The sequence below is a fragment of the Pygocentrus nattereri genome, chromosome 20, assembly GCF_015220715.1.
Source record: "Pygocentrus nattereri isolate fPygNat1 chromosome 20, fPygNat1.pri, whole genome shotgun sequence".
NCBI classification, from domain to species: Eukaryota; Metazoa; Chordata; class Actinopteri; order Characiformes; family Serrasalmidae; genus Pygocentrus; species Pygocentrus nattereri.
The window spans coordinates 29,156,794-29,173,682 of NC_051230.1; the positions used below are offsets into that span (position 1 = coordinate 29,156,794).

The 16,889-nt window shown below is 40.5% G+C and overlaps 1 protein-coding gene across 3 annotated transcripts; it reads right to left on the reverse strand.

Annotated features, from left to right (window-relative positions):
- Window positions 1–102: 102 nt before the first annotated feature.
- LOC108434502 (endoplasmic reticulum aminopeptidase 1-like) lies at window positions 103–16,380 on the reverse strand. Of its 3 annotated transcripts, none has more exons than XM_017709678.2 (18): window positions 16,247–16,380; window positions 14,831–15,345; window positions 13,767–13,905; window positions 13,193–13,327; window positions 11,869–11,989; window positions 11,411–11,565; window positions 11,050–11,163; window positions 9,100–9,231; window positions 8,798–8,929; window positions 7,925–8,085; window positions 6,788–6,867; window positions 6,245–6,428; window positions 5,874–6,030; window positions 4,736–4,920; window positions 3,084–3,245; window positions 2,849–2,989; window positions 2,259–2,340; window positions 103–1,869 (listed from the first exon to the last, which is right to left on the reverse strand). In XM_017709678.2, the coding sequence occupies exons 2-18, from the start codon at window positions 15,319–15,321 to the stop codon at window positions 1,678–1,680; spliced, it is 2,763 nt and encodes a 920-aa protein (XP_017565167.1). In that variant the 5' UTR covers window positions 15,322–15,345; window positions 16,247–16,380; the 3' UTR covers window positions 103–1,677. The 3 variants fall into 3 exon arrangements, with proteins under 3 accessions (XP_017565167.1, XP_017565168.1, XP_017565166.1); XM_017709679.2 differs by having other exon boundaries at window positions 7,925–8,082; window positions 14,831–15,348; window positions 16,247–16,349; XM_017709677.2 differs by having other exon boundaries at window positions 14,831–15,348; window positions 16,247–16,349.
- Between the last annotated feature and the right edge of the window lie 509 nt (window positions 16,381–16,889).

Sequence of the window (16,889 nt, forward strand, 5' to 3'; positions counted from 1 at the left end):
GAAAGCTACAGTAGGCAAATGAGCTCTTTGCTTGCGGAAATCAGAATGTGTAAAACGATGAAGTTTTCGGTGCTAACTAGGAAAAACAGACTCGAAGTACGCTTGAATTCCAATTCGGACACATTTTATTTCCAACAATTTTACATCTTAAATTATCCAAATGTTTAATTTAGCATATCAGCATGAAGACTCACATCCCGGAAGGTCCTTTTAAAACTGACAAATAATGAAAACTGTAAGAAAAAGAAAAACACACAAAAAACAAGCAAAATACAGCAGCTCTTCTTGGTGCGTCTCAGAGAAGTACTACAAAAAATAAAAATAAAAATAATGCAAAATAAGAATTACAGAACTACCTTCTCTATGACAGTTTTACCCTGAACAAAAACCGTCCTCAAATGAGGAACAGCACATACGGTGTACCACCAGAGACATTCTCAAACCCACCATCCTCCAGAAAGCGGATTGAAATGCTTGTATTTAATCACAGAAAATGTAAGAAAATCAAAGAAACAGTTGGTGAAAAATGTTATTTACTCTATTTTCCTCGTACACCGTAATGTCGTCAATCAGCAAAGTCACATTTGGTGTGCTACTTTTGCACTGGAGCTATGAGGCTAATATAGCTAACAAGCAGTGGAGGCTTATGTGGAATTAGCCATTTAGCATCATATAAACTGACTACCTAAATCATTTCACACTTACTTCATGCCATGTAAGTTTGTTCAGTCATCTCTGTTTGACATGTTCATGTGGTTTCTGCCACTGTATGACACACTGTTATCTATAAAATGGACAAAGTATGTTAGCATAGCTAAAAACTTTGTCACAGTATCAGAAACCACCTAAGCTAGTCTACTGTGTGAACTGTTTTGCTGTTTTGTTTTGATTCTTTCAGTCTTCTCACATTTTCTGTGGTTAATTACAGCCGTTTTTCTACCTTTTTTTTTAAAGCCTCAATCTGCTGCAAAAAATGACAGCAATGATGGCCAGTTTCATTTTTTTTCCTCACGTTCTTCAAATTCTTACAAAAAGTTACTCTGAAGTAAGAAGAGTTAGTTTTGAGGGGAATTCCACTGATATTTTATTATTCAATGTGGTTGATGGTTCACTGCAGAGAAATTCAGATTTCTTTACAATGGTGGTTATAAGAACCAGGCGTCACCATGTCTACAACACAAATATAGCTATATTATTTATTATCCAAGACCACCAGTGAACCTACAGGTGTCTTCTGAGGTTTTATATGTAATACTGGTGATGGTAATTTTGCCTAATAATGTCCTGAATGTACCCCACCACCATGAATGCATAGAAAATACGTTTTAGACCCAAATCTCTGCAAAACCTTTGGAAAACAGACATCAGGCAGACTACTCATAAGCATTTATGAGTGCTGTGAGTTAAGAGGAGGACGTCTGGTTGCCATCACCACCACTGTGAATAAGAAGAGAGTTTCACACCAAACCACTCTGAATGACTTTGTGTGTATCTTAACCATTAATTTAAGCAGATATTTTGAAAAAATGGTGGAACAGCAGTGTGTCCCTCAAACTAATCACACATTTCAGCAGAGTTCATCATTCAGCAGGTCCTCAAACATATTTCTCAAACATATGGAGCACACTGTAGCTTCTCGGTTCAGTCATCTAGTACAGTCTTGTGCGGTCAAGGGCTTCACAGCTCTGAGTGTTTGAAATGGTCATCTAGCTGGGCTGGTTCTGGATGGTTTTTGTCCAGCCAGGCTTGGAGCAGCAGGAGGTTCTTTTCCATCCAGCGAATGTTCTCCTCCACATTCTCCAGAGCCTGCTGAATGCAACGCAGCTCAGCGCCCGTCTCAGCAGTTAAGGAACCGAAGAATTCCTGAATCTAATGCACAGAAGAGACACGTGTTCTGGCATGTAGCATGTAGCACAGTGGAGATATAACCACAGTTATATACCTAATCATCAGTACACTCGATTACCACCATTAACAGCACAAGGATTTTTCACGACATGGTGCAGTGATAAAAAACTCAGTTGCTGTGAGGCGGCCATAGATGTGTGCACATCATGTATTTTACAACAGCTTCAAACATGGCTCAGCCAGGATTTTAGGACTGGACCTAACCACTTTGTAATAGAACTTTTTTATCTAGCATAAAGAAATACACACAATAGCAATCCAAAAGTATCAATATTGGAGAATATGGACAAATACGTTGCTGTAAGACTTTCAGCCATAGTAGAACCTGGAACAAACATTGTGATACACACCTCTTCCAGCATCTCTCTGGTGGAGTACTGACTGGTCACACCTGTTACCATGTGTGCAATGGAGTGAGAGCCGAGGTCAAACCTGAAGACAAAGGCCATGTGGACGGACATTAGCAGACTTTTCACATAATTCAAAGGATGTCACTAAAAGAAATGGTTTGCCGGAAATTTAAGCATTATTACACCTTTACTCCCAATGTAGTGGAGCAGATTAGACATATTTGGTTTGAAGATGACTTCTTTACATCTGAGTTACGAGGCTAATGTAGTTAACAAGAAATGTAACCCCTAATGCAAGCTGTGCCTAAATCATCCCATACTAGCCTTAAATCATGTTGAGTTGGTCAGTAATACCAAATAGACTTACTTTGGCATATGGTTGCCTATAAACATGGGGGAAAGTATGTAAGTATAACTAAAATGTGATCATGAAGATTGTATTTTGTTTGTATTTTTGTTTGTTTCTTAGATTAACCTCTCTTTTTGGGAAAACATTGTAAATTAGGCTTTTTCTTGACTATCACTTTAAAGCAAAACATTCAGTAGCTCAAACGTCTAGACAGGTGCTTCCAGGCAATGTTCTCACTCACTTCTTCACCAGCGAGTGCCAGTTGGCCCTCAGGAAGTCCCAGGCGTGTTTATAGCCTTTAGGGTTGTTGCTGACTGACGTCACAACATACGGAAGGTCCTGCGTCTTCATCAGTGACCCCTCCAAACTCTGCTTCATCATCCTACAGTGAGGAGAAAAGAGGAAGGTTGTACAGAGTTATGGGAATATGACGCTAAGACTATGGGACTTCTTACCAGCTTACTCAACTGTCTCACCATATGAGTTTGTGAGCGAGCGGAGAGGAGGACAGGGCAGATTTGATTCGGCTCTTTAGTGACGTAGAAAGGGACTCGCGGTACTTCTTGAACAGGAAGTCCCAACCCTCCTCAGTGCGAGCACCAACTGTAAACACCGCATGGCTGATGTCGATAGGAAGACTGTGAAGGAAAAACAAACTGAACATTATCATCCCAGAAAGACAGACAGACATATTGGCCATTATTAATCAAAGTTGAGCAGATCTGTCTGCGTTTAATGGCGTATGAACTCCTTTGCATCTGATTCATCAAACTTTCATAGGACAGCTCCCAAGTGGTGCAACCATCTAAGCGTTGGCCCTGTCATCTTTCCTCTGAGCGCATTCGGCTGTCTGGCAACATTGTGTGAGCGGCAGTTCGAAAAGAAGTGGTGGTTGGTTTCACAGATCTCTGAGGAAGCCTGTGCTAGCCTTCACCCTCCTAATGTTGATAGTATCATGTGATTGGGGGAGTCCTAACTAGTGGAATTGGAGACGAGTTGGGCAGAAAATCGGGAAAAATAAATAAATAAATAAAAATACTTTCATATGACATGGAACTCAGTGGGGATCTGAGTGCAGTCAGCTTCTGCTTCAATCATCTTCAGTGCGTGAAAACAAGTATCAGCCTACACTGTAAAAAAGCTGCTGATTTTCATGACTCAAGTGTGTTCATCAATTCAAGTCAAGTCCTAATTTATTTATACAGTGCTTTTACAGTAGGTGTCCTCACAGAGCAGATTTACAGAAAATCCCGGTCCAAGCCCCAGTATGAGTCACCAAAGGTGACTGTGGCAACGAAAAGCTCAACTAAGACTTAAAGGCAGAACCCATCTTCCTCTGGTCGACACAAGATAGCAAGACAATAACACAACAAGAGCATTATGAATAGAGAATATGACTTTACAATTCATATCCAATATTCTACCCTGTGAAATAATAACATTCAAATTACATCAACATAAGTAGGTACTTAAGTACTTACACGTATTAATTATGTCGATGTAACATGTTTCATTCATGTAGAATTAAGTCAATTTAAAGCAACCTTTTTTCCAGAGTACCAGTACCTCATTCACATATCATTTACAGGAAGCATGTCCTAATTTATGCAAACATTTTGGTAGGGAGCCAATAAAAAGTCAGCATTCGTCATGAGCTGATCCTTCTCAAATGCTTCTGTTTCTGCAGAGAGAACGCTGATTGATGAAAATGCAAATTGTGCATTCTGCCAAACTGATGAAGCTGAAGAATGGAATGCTGTGCTAAAGAACATTTCATAATACAACAAATTTGATCAATATTTGTGTAAAATTCAGTGATTGACATGTAAACATGGTTATTCAGAGTGGTCTGAGGTGAAATGGTTTATTGCAGAGACACTTACTGACTGAATTCTTTACAGCATACTCATAAACATTTTATTTAATAACTTTCTGTGTAGCTTTTTTTTTAGAGGCATTAAATGGCTCCAATATGGGGCTCCAATCACCATCACTATGAACAATTCTGATTCTAGAATAAACCATTTTACATCAAACCTCTCAGAATGACAAATTAAATCTCATCATTTTAGCAATATAACAAATCAATTTTAGGGTAAGGATCATTTCATAAGTGTTGGTCTCTCACCTCATGTTGCCGTCAGACTTCTTCCACTTGTTGAAGAGCTGGGTGGCGGTGGAGACACAGGGCGGGTGACCCCTCACACAGGCGAAGAGGAGCAGGTAGCTGCGCAGCATCCGCTCAGACGCTGAACCGTCATCAGTCCACGCCTGCCGGTCTATCAGCCCACGGAACAGATGCATGATGTAGCCCTGAATAGAGTTATTAAGAAAATAATAAACAGCCAATACTTTTAAACTGAGAATCAAAGCTAAATAATACCCTTTGTTTGAATTTCATAATTTACCCCATATATACTCAGGAGTTCCACAAGACGTTGGAAACATTCCTTTGAGATTCTAAAACATCTTGACATGACTGCATCATGCAATTCCTGCAGAATGACCTTTTAGGACGTGAATCTCCCGTCCTACCACATCCCAAAGGTGTTGTACTGGATCCAGATCTGGTGACTGGGAAGGCCACTGAAGAATACTGAACTCACTGTCATGTTCATGAAACCAGTTTGAATTTTGCTTTGAGACATGGTGCATTATTATTATGCAGGAAGTAGCCATTAGAAGATGGGTAAATTTTGGCCCAAAGTGTGCCAAGAAAACATTCCCCCCACCATTACACCACCTCTCCCAGCCTGGACTGTTGACACAAGGCAGGCTGGGTCCATATATTCATGCTGTTGGTGCCAAATTCTGACCCTACCACCTGTGTGCCTCAGCAGAAATCGAGATTTATCAGACCAGGCTACATTTTTCCAATCTTCAACTGTCCAGTTTCGGTAAGGTTGTGCCCACTACTGCCTCAGCTTTCTGTTCTTGGCTGACAGAAATGGAACCCAACTTGGTCTTCTGCTGTTGTTGCCCACCCACCTCAAGGTTTGAGGTAGGTGTTGTGAATTCTGAGATGCTTTTCTGCTCACCTTGATGGTAGTGACTGTTGTGCATTAAAATCCCAGGAGATCAGCAGTTACAGAAATACTAAAACCAACCCATCTACTTGCTTCAATGAGCTGTGACTAGGAAATAATATAAATAAATGCTAGTAGTAGTACAAGTAAGAAATGCATTTTGATCTAAAACTAGATAGCTATAAAAACAGTGTTTATAATACTTTTTCTGTTCAGAGATAGGACATTTCCATGTCTGACCTTCATCTGGTTCTCCAGCGCCTCCATGTCCCTTTTCTCCATCAGTTTGTAGAGCGGGACAAGTTCACTGAAGCCCTGCATCACAGGCATGATCTCCGTCTCATGGCTCAGATACAGCGTCAGGTCAAGAGCTTTGTCCAGCGGTAGCTTCCCCACACTGACCAACAAGAGCAACGGTTATACTGAAACATATAACCTGGATACAGTTTAAGCCTGCTTCAATATTTTTAGATTATAATAGACAAATCTTCACCAAGTGAAGCGAAAGAACAATTTTCTCAAGAGAAACCCAGAGAAATGAGTTTTGAATGAGAAATTAGATATTTGCGTCTAAGAACACCTGGCCAAGCAAAGCCCAGCAGACGGCTAACCTGACCAACTGGAAGACATTATTGACGAGGCTGGCCCGGTCGTTGCTGCTGAGGGCGGTGTGGTTGTGTTTGAGCAGAGTGATGAGGTCGTCCCAGCCCGACCCCTCATAGTGGACGATGTAATATCCGCTCATGTCCACGTTAAACTTCACCCAGTCCACTTCTTCAGGCAGGTACAGCACATCTGAGAGCAGCAAGAGACATTTTGTATTAAAAACCTGTAATGACAGCAACTTTATATGAACAAAATGTGATTAAATCTAATTGAAGTTGTTTTTAAATTGTTTGATTACATCTGAGGCATGTATAGTGGCACCACATGTTGACCATGTTGAGTTGTTAAGTAATAAATTTGCTCATGTAGTTTCTGATATTGTATGATATGCTGTTATCTATAAAAAAGAACAAAAGTACATTAGCAGAGCTAAAAACAGTAACAGCAGCCGTTTTAAAGCCTCTACTTTTGTCCATTTTCTTTGCTAAACTATTTAGAAATGTTGAAATGCATTGTTTGTGTTGTTAAGCAGAAACATCTGTACACACCTGTCTTAGTCTTCAGGAGAAACCGATGGACAGTGGCCAAGTTACTGGTGACGTAGGTTAGCGGGACGTGCCAAAGAAACCTGTTTCCAAAAAAACATCAATTACATCAGTTACTACAGCACTATACAAACAATCATGCCCTGACTAAACATAGAAACCTTCATCCATGCGAATTCAAATTTTAATTTGAAAATGAAATGCTAATTTTGCATTTGCTATGTGAGTGTGTTATTAAAGACATGATTCAAATTAAAATTTTGTGTTTGCATTTCTGTGTGTAATGAGTGGAAAATTTAATATGGCAAAGCAAAGGACTTTTGACATTTCATTTCATTTTCATTTTCATTAACCTCATGTACCTGAAAACGGAATAACAGTCACTATTTACAGTTGCATTTCATGCCAAAATGGAAATGTTTGCAATTGCATTGTCACTGTCAGCAAGGCACTCAATTAAAAGCTGTGGTTGGGACGTAAAGAGGGACTTCTTAGTGTGGTGTCTGTTTTAAGTGGACAAGGAAAGTCTAGTGTTCGGCGGTTCAGGGGTATAGCTAAACAGAGTACGGAGATTACAGAGGTAGCCACAGCAACCGCTGCGATGGACATTTAACTCTCGCCAACCAATCTGTGATTTCCTGTTTTGTGTGGACGTGATTCTTGACCAACTAGGAGGGCTTGCACAACTGACCAATGCACAAAGACCAATGGATTGTGAATGGCATTCATTACATAAATATATAATATTGTAAATGCATTTTACAGCAATAACTCTAGACATCTAATGTTTAGCATATCCAGCTAACTGAGATTCGCTAGTTGGGTCTCCTCTTATTACATGGTGTGACCAAGATGGGAGAAGACTGGCATGTATAGTGGCGCCACATCATCTCAAACTGCCACTAAAACAACATCTCTGAACAGCTCAATACACTTGGACGAGAATGCTAATTGCTACTTCCGGGACGTCAACCAACAGACACCGATGTTGCATTGAGCTTAGTGATGGAGGAGAGTTAGGGAGGGTCATCATTATTCTCTGTTTTACTGGCTGCAGACGGCTTCAACATCATCAGAGATGAAACTCATGGTCTCCTGACAGAGTATTAGACGGAATAACTATATCTCTGCTATATTCACCCAGAAGTTCGGGAGGGGTCCTCGCCCTTCAGGTACCGCTCCTGGTTTAGGCGCACTTCACGACCCTTGACATCCACTGTGATGAGTGGGAAGCCTTCCTGCAGTGTCCATGTCTCCATCATCGCCTTAATGTCTAGATCGTCCTCAGAGTGCTGCTTCTTCTGGTAGAAAACATTAAATAAAATAAATAAATAAAAAAAGTTTATACATTTTAAATTGAACTTCATAAGATGGTGGTTTATAGAGCCACTGAGCAATCCTACACAGTTTACACACATATTACTAGCAGAAGTTTTAGACAGTAATCCGTCCATCCTTTAGCTGGCCTGCCAATAGGCACATCTGCCAAAACACAACACGTTACAACACAACAACACAGGCTACAGGCAACTGACAACACAGGCTGCTATGTATACGCTATGCTATTTGTGTATGATGACCTACCAGTATGAGGCTACCAATAGCACAGGCTGTTCACAGCACATTCTACGGATGGCAAAGGCTACCAATGGCACAGGCAAACAAACTGGTTGGCACATTGTATTGTGTGTGTAATAAAATAAAATGGCCTAGAAACCATGTACAGAACCAGGGGGACCGTTACACCTCTAGTAGCTACAGCAGATTGGTTGATAACACAGGGATTCCCAATGATTGTGTGACGCATTTGCGTAATGCATGCTGGTATGAAGAGAACATTGATGGTTGAAAACATGCAAATGATACAAAATCAGGAATTCTGTCAAACCTGACGCACTACAAAACGCTGCACAACATGTTAAATAATATCAAATGCAAGTTTCAGGCTGGAAAGTCCTTTTAAGTGTTGTTCAAGTGTTAAAGTGCAATAAATTAGACAAAACATGCACTTACAGTGGTCAGACTTTCCCACAGGTGAGTGTTGACCGTGTTTTGGTAGCTGTATTGTTTCAGATAGTGAACGATGCCAGATGTAAAGTGGTCCGGGGTCAGAAACTCCCTCAGCATGTGCAGAATGCAAGCACCCTGAAAAATGACAAAATAGGTTGCAGTCTATTTGGAAAATGCTAAGAGGTGGCTGACTTCCATTATTTGCGGAAGTAAATATATGTGTTAATGATTCTACACATATCAAAAGCACCTCAGACCCATTTCTGGCTTAAGACACACCCACTTTTGGTCTTCTGCTCTCATACCTTTTCATAAGACACATCATCGAACATTTCCTGGATCTGAGCCGGGTTCTCCACAGGGGTGGACACAGGGTGGGAGGAGCTTAAAGAATCCACTTCCATCGCCTCAAAGCACTTTCGCAGGAAAGAGTCCTCCTGGAGCGCGTGAACATAGACATACAGACAGATGGACAAGAGGGACTTTCATTCAGAAACCACAGCACTTATTCAGCTGCATATCATCATGCAAATTACTATTCAAACATTTGGTTGACAGTTGTCCTCAGAAAGGTTCATGAAGCTGCTGCATGAACAGTTCAGCGCTTTCCTCCACCACTGGATTCCTCAAGGAATGAGCTGACGGATGCTTAAGAGAAAGGAAGACACTAAACAGATTATGCTTGTGAAATGCAAACTACATAATTTGTTTTTTAAGTTAAGTTAGCATGCTTTAGATTAGCTCCAGTAACTGCTAATTTTAAGCTCTGTAGCTGGCTATATTAGTGATTAGCGAGATTGCTAACTGCTATGCTAGTTCCTTGACGATGCGATGCAGAAACACATCATTCACCCCAATTCCACCAACTGCACCAATTATCCACGCTATGTAAATACACCCTCACTGAGCACTTTATTAGGAATTATACACTTATATTGGGTGGGGCCTCCCTTTGCGCTCAAAACAGCCTCAATCCTTTGTGGCATGGATTCCACAAGATGTTGGACATATACCTTTGAGATTCATGGCCAAGTTGCCATGATTGCATCATGCAATTATGGCAGATTTTAGTAGCCAGTAGAAACTGGATAAACTGCATCATTCAAGCCATGACTCATTGGTATTAATGGGCCCAAAGTTTGCCACACCATTACACCACCTTCAGCAGCCTGTTGACAAGTGACTATTGATTCGCGCTGTTGGTGCCAAGTTCTGACCCTGCCAACTGTGTGCCTCTGCCAACTGTGTGCAGAAATCGAGATTTCCTTGACTGGGCTACATTTTTCCAATCTTCAGCTGTCTAATTCTGGTGAGCCTGTGCCCATGCAGTCTCAGCTTTCCATTCTTGGCTGACAGAAGTGGAACCCAACACGGTCTTTTACTGTTGTAGCCCATCCACCTCAAGGTTTGACATGTTGTGCATTCTGAGATGCTTTTCTGCTCATCACAATGGTACAGAGTGGTTATCGAAGTTACTGTAGCCTTTCTGTCAGCTCGAAGTCTGGCCATTCTTTGTTGACCTCTCATCAAGAAGGTGTTTCTGTCCACAGAATTGCCACTCACTGGATGTTTTTTCTTTATTGCACCATTATGAGTAAATTTCAGAGACCTTTGTATGTGAAAATCACAGGAGATCAGCAGTTAGAGAATTACTAAAACCAGCCCGTCTGGCACCAACGATCATATCACAGTCAGAATCACTGAAATCCCCATTCTGATGATTGATGTGAACCTTCCCTGAAACGAATAGGCCCATATCTATATGATTACACCGTTGGCTAATTAGATCACTGCATGAATGTGTAGGAATATGAATGAGTTCTTATTAAAATGCTCGGAGAGTGTACAGCTGTCTGGTAGAATTAACTTTTGTGTTACTGTAGATGGTTGGGAAGTCAGCTAGATGGCTAACTGCACCAAAATAGTTTAGTTCATTTGCTGATTTTCTAGTCCAGTATTGATCATTCTTATTTCACAAAGTGACACGAACTCCAGACATCTAGTGCTATTTAGGCTTTAGAATTCTATTGTTATTGCTGTTTTTTGTTGCTATACCATGTGCTATACCACAGTTAATTACAAAGTTAATTACATAACACAAAGGCGCCATAGTTGAGAGTTCATAGTTCATAAGTGAGAAAAAATTCATTTAAAATGAGATGCGTGCTTTGCCAGCAGTAACCGCAAATTCTAAGGTTTAAGGGCAAAGCAAACAGATGCTATGGTTTAAAACGAATAAGTAAAAGGTGCCTCACCACTTGCAGCTCAGGGTTGGTGATGTTAACAGACACAAATTCCATGAACTTGGCGAATCCCTCCTTCAGCCAGAGATCATTCCACCACTGCATCGTCACCAGGTTTCCAAACCACTGTCAAAACCACACACTGGTGTGTTTTATCCATTCAAGTGCCGTGATGTTATTTCCCATAATGCCCAACACTTCACTAATCACAGAACAGCTCATGGGCTATTGCTAGGTTTCCTAAAAGCTTCTTTGCTGATTCTTAAATAGTAGAGTGAGTATCACATTGAGCACTCTCTCTACCAGCTAAGATGATCTTAACATTAAAATGCATTAGGGAAACTAGGCTCAGGACAGGTTTTTTGATTCTAACCTGATGGGCAAGCTCATGCGCTATGATAGTAGTGATGGCCAGCTTGTTGGAGGCAGAGGACTTCTGGAGGTCGAAGAGCAGGGCGGACTCTCTATAAGTCGTCAGTCCCCAGTTCTCCATAGCTCCAGCCTGGAAGTCTGGGACTGCAGCAAGATCTAAGAGAAGAAAGGGATACACAGTGTTAAAGCAAATGCAGAGTGATCTGAATGAATATATAATTGCCTGATATTCATTACAAAAGGTGAACAAGAAAAAAAAACAGTTCAAGACAAAATAATGTGTGGGTAAAGTTACAATAAAGTTCATTCTTTAGTAACAACAAATTTTATTACTGTAGAATAAATTTAGCTCAGTACTATGGCACATAGCCCACAATTCACTGTAGCTGTAACAACAACACAAATAATAGGTATAATAAAAATAAACAAATAAGATAGCAGTCTGAGATAACTCCTAACCTTGCTTAGGGAGAGGATAGGGAATGTCAAAGTAATCATCATAGAAGTCCAGCAGCCTCACTGCAGCATCCAGCGCAAACTCGGCCTGGTCTATCTTCTCTGGTACGGTGTACACTGAGATCTGACCACAGCCACATCAACAACACAGCAAGTAAACAAGACAGCTAAATATCCAGAGAACCAAAGTCATATTGATGAAAGTGCAGAACTGTAAGGACACTTTGCCTTCTTTTCAAGAATGGCCACAAAGAGGCCTCAATATAAAATAATATAAAGCCTTCTAGATTTTCAGTGACAAGTCTTTCTTTAGTCTGGTAAACTGACCCATTCAGTCATAAAGGTTCCCACTTAGTTCTTGGACAACAATCTTTTGTTTTTTATTTGCCCCAATTTATCGTATCCAGTTCCACTTACTAGTTAGGACTTCCCCAATCACACGATACCACCAGCACTTCTTGGCATTAACACAACGTCATTGGACAGCCAAATGCACTCGGAGGAAAACGACAACTGCCAGATCTGTTATGTCAGCTGAGAGAAGCCTTAGTTGGCTAGCATTATGCTGGAGGATGGGGGGAGACGGGGGGCATCCTATACACCCAGGGAGAGTAAGGCCAATTGTGGTCCTTGGACTCCCAGCCACAGATGGCTGTGGCACCACCAGGCATCTCCTGCAGGGTCAACGCTTAAATGGCTGCACTATTCGGCAGCCCCCCTACAATCTTTATATTTTGGGGAGGTTGTTCAAGTAATTAAAAAGGTTCTTCACATTTGCACAAATCATGCACAAAACTGATTCTTTAAAGAACCATCCTCTGAAAGGTCCTTTCGGGAATCACAAGATGTTCCTACCAGTCCTCAGAGTCAGACGGTCCACATATTTCCTCTATCTCAGGTCCTAACTAAGCTATTAAGAACACTGAATACCTGGTTCATGTGTGTTGGGAGCTGGGTAAGAGCAGAAACGTGGACTGTTCTTTGACATCACTCCAAACCACTTCTTTATTTTTAAGAACACAGGGTCACATTTGTTCTGCTTTCTGTTCATAACTCAAATCTAATTGTAGAAAATGTTTTAAAATGTTTTTTAGGATAAGACAGGTAAAGATTTATCTGTGTTAGGAAAATCACCCTATAGTGCCATAATCACCAACCCTCCTCCTGGTGACCTGCAGGTGTCAAATCTAGCATATTTCCTTCAGCTAATTAAAGACTTCTGAAGGCAGAGATTAGATGGTTGATGTGGGGTTGATTAGGGTTGGAGGGTTGGTGACCACTGCTATAGTGTTTCTGAAATGGAGAGATTTGCTGAGGCAGTTCAGACCTTGACCCCATGCTCGGTGTTCTTGCTGATGGAAAGGAAGTCACACACGATGAAGGCCACCAGGTACGTGCTCATCTTCACAGTGACGTCAAACTGGTCCTCAAACAGGCCATCAGGAAGTGCCAGTGTCCTCAGCTGAGAGAAAATAACAGATACAGAGCAGGATTCAAACCAGTATCTTACTATATATCTTATTACTTTATATTACAGAGCTTCATGTATCGTAAGGATTGAATAATTTTTTAAAATCTGTGTTGCATAAATGAATCAGTTATCAATAACTCCTTAAACAAGAAATTGTGGGTAGTTCCAGACTTCAGTTACACATTTCTGTAACTACAAAATTTACATATTAGTTTCATAATAGATATTCAGTCATTTCTAGCATTTACTGGGTAATACATCTTTGGTTAAAACAGATGTTTTGTTGTTTTTTTATTTCTGCATAATTACATCATTAAGATGTATTTGTCCTATCACCAACACTGTAAAGATATCTGAGTCGGTAAGTTTTTCTGCAATGCACGATCCCCAAGTAAGATATCCAGCATCTGCCAATGTTTATGGGTCGTACCTTTGGCATGTTGGAGATGGAGATGTGTCTGCTCTCTCGGCGGATGCGGATGGAGAAGTTAGCTTTGAAGGCTGGCTCATCGAAACAGGGGAAAGCTAAACGAGCACTGGTCGCCTCAAACTGGGTGGAGGCCAGAATCCTACAAACACGAGCATCAGTGTAATGAAAATATGTAATACAGAAAGTACCAGATACTGTCTCCAGTATCCAGGCAATATTCACAATACAGTTACTTTTCACATTTTGTAGAACAATACTTTTAGAATACTTACCCACTAAATTTAAAAAATATTCACCATCCTTAGGAAAAACACCACAAATACTTGTTCATTTATATTTTTAAATCACCACACAGAGGAAAGATGAACTCAAAAAATAGCTTCTTTACAAACACTAAATTTCTGCTAAAGCCTGAGTAGACCGACAAACCAAACAGATGAGACAGTTATTAGTCTCAGCATTACTAAAGTCTTTTGAGGAGTGATGGAACTAAACAGTTTCCTCACATGCTCAACAACAATAAGCTTAGTACTGGACTTAGTACTGGACTGTGGTTTTAATAAAATAAAAACGACAACAGCAGAGTTTTTCCCGTCTGCTTAATTGAGATATATCCTAAATGGATTTTGAATGTGTTACTTTTTTACGTACATACATTCCTGAATACATTTAGGACAATATATTCAGCCATCACACTATGATGTATTTTGCCCAACATGCTAAACAATTGGGCACTAGTGGAGAGGAGTGGACAGCGAGGAGTGGACTATTCAAATAGTACCTTCTGCCAGACGGCAGCGGTGAAAAAAGTCAATGTGAGGGATGGACGGGGTCGTCCACAATGCTAGTGGCATTCGAGATATATGGTATAAATGCCTTTGAAGTGTCGAACCTATTATGTAGGACATGATTAGACCTCTGTAGAACCAAAATAATGTTAACACAAAACACTGAAAATCTGAGAATGTATGTATCATTAATTCCTAGAAAGCACTCTATATTAGGATCCATACCCATTCACTCATTCTTTTGATAGGGCCATGTTGGTGTGTAAGGCTCCTTACCTCTCTTCCCCTTCCCTGGTCTGGTATGTGCTTTTGTAAAACCCGTTGAAGCTGTCAGAGAGTTTGGCTACAAACTCCAGCTCGATAAAGTAAACGCCACCCTTCTTCAGCACTGTGCTATCGCTGACAAGAGCGATTTGCTGGTAGGCCGGATACTCCAGCACTTTCACAATCTGACCTTCACCTTCAGGTGAAGCCAGCAGTGCTGCCTTGGTAATGTTAAGATCTTTGCTGTGGAGTACAATGGTGTTGGTTTCCTCATGGGCCTCCACTTGGATCTTCACACTTCCAGCAAAGTCTAAGCTAGTGAGATTGGGGTGGATGAGGAGGTCGTAGTGGAGGGGGGAAGCAGCCTGTGGAAGTCTCATCTTGTTCCATGGGAATGGCTGTCCATTGGTTGCCTGTGGAAACAAAGGCCCATCTTCTCTGCTGGCATGTGGAACTCCAGCTAAAGCTGTTGTAACCCACACAAGGAGAGCCAAGAGGCACATGGCCTACAGGGAGACTATGAGGAACTGCTGAGACCAGAAAGAGACACAAACAAAGACAGTTAGTAGTGCACAATGTATGGAAAATTCAATGCTTTGTCAATATGCTTACATTCTGTTCCTTACATCAACATTGCATTCCGAATCAGATGGGCAGGGGTGCGCTTCTTAGCATTAGCATTAGCATAGAGCATGACCTTTTCCAACCTTACTCTAAGAATCAAACAGGTTGTTTTCTGTTACTGCCTTTAAGATGCATATGCAAATGAGCTCTGCTCTGATTGGCTGCCCTGTACTGTGCCTTGTTCGGAAAGCAGTCAAGGCTGTAACACTTTATAACTTCAGCATGAATGGGCGGAGCTAAATCGCTATAGGCTGAGCATATGTGAACGTGTTACTTTTCATGACATCACAAATACTTACGCAGTATGGGCTGTTTTTGGAGCTTAGGTTGCTTATATGGAAATGAACGGTATGATTTGAAATCGAAACTGTTCACATGGAACACCATATCACATGGCTATTTTTATTCTTTTATTATTTATTTTTACATGTGATATGAGCCCTTTAATGATTCACTGTAGTATCATAACTGCACGAGCACCGAGTTACTGCACGTGTTCTTCCTCTAAACACACCATTACAGGTTTTCCAACTGTGAGAAACATACAGACTTAGCGTTGGTAAATCATCTCATGCTTAACCTCCTCTTTTCTGTCATTTCTTGATTGCAATTTTGTGATAAAATGACTTTACAAGCCATGTAAATTAGATACTCATGCAAGTCGGCTGACTGACTGACAGACACAGCGACAGTCAACTGTCTTATTTTAAACATGAAGGGCTTGTTTTGCGGACCTGATCTCAGACCAACTGCTCTACAGGTTCAATTTGCAGAAATATGGAAAAACACATTAAAATTACTCACTGCAGTTTGTCTGGGAGCTGGAAATGGAGCTGATGGTGGAAAACAGTGAAAGTGAAAATAAGAACACCGCTGAGCATCATGGGAGGAAAAAAACATGAAATATAAATTAATATTAAATTAATATGCAGCACTGTGTCATACACGAATTCATTTTTCTAGTAAAATATTACAATATTACAGCAGAATCTGTGCATTGTGCGTTTAAAAAGTGAACGTCAAAAGCGAAGGCGCCGTTTTGGTCTTTCAAAATAAAAGTCAGAATTTGACTACAATACAGCTCAGGTATTTAAATGTAAAATATTTAGAGTTATGGCTATGCTTTGGGACTTAAGATGGAACACGTTTTACTACACTGTTCTGAAAAAAACATATGCTCTATTAATATTAGTTGGAAACATCCCCCTTACTGACATATTCCCTTACTGAAATATTCGGATACAATTCTACAATGTTCTAATGGCTTCTCGATTTAGCCCCAAGTTGCCTTAATCAAGTTTCCCCCAACAAGAAAAATAAAACTAACATCCTTACTTACGTAGTATATTTAAAAGACTATATAGTCTTATATTACAACATGATGATAATATTAATTATAATAATAATGTGGCAGCTGGTCAGTTTGTTATGGCTGTTGTTGTTGTGG

What these genes read in the sequence shown, in the direction of transcription:
- LOC108434502 (XM_017709678.2), bottom strand. Translation starts at nt 15,321, where the DNA reads ATGTGCCTCTTGGCTCTCCTTGTGTGGGTTACAACAGCTTTAGCTGGA. An exon ending in CCATCTCCAACATGCCAAAG is followed by an intron (nt 13,328 to 13,766) that starts GTACGACCCATA and finishes ATTTTCTCTCAG; the next exon opens with CTGAGGACACTGGCACTTCC. An exon ending in AATGTCTTCCAGTTGGTCAG is followed by an intron (nt 6,031 to 6,244) that starts GTTAGCCGTCTG and finishes CTTGTTGGTCAG; the next exon opens with TGTGGGGAAGCTACCGCTGG.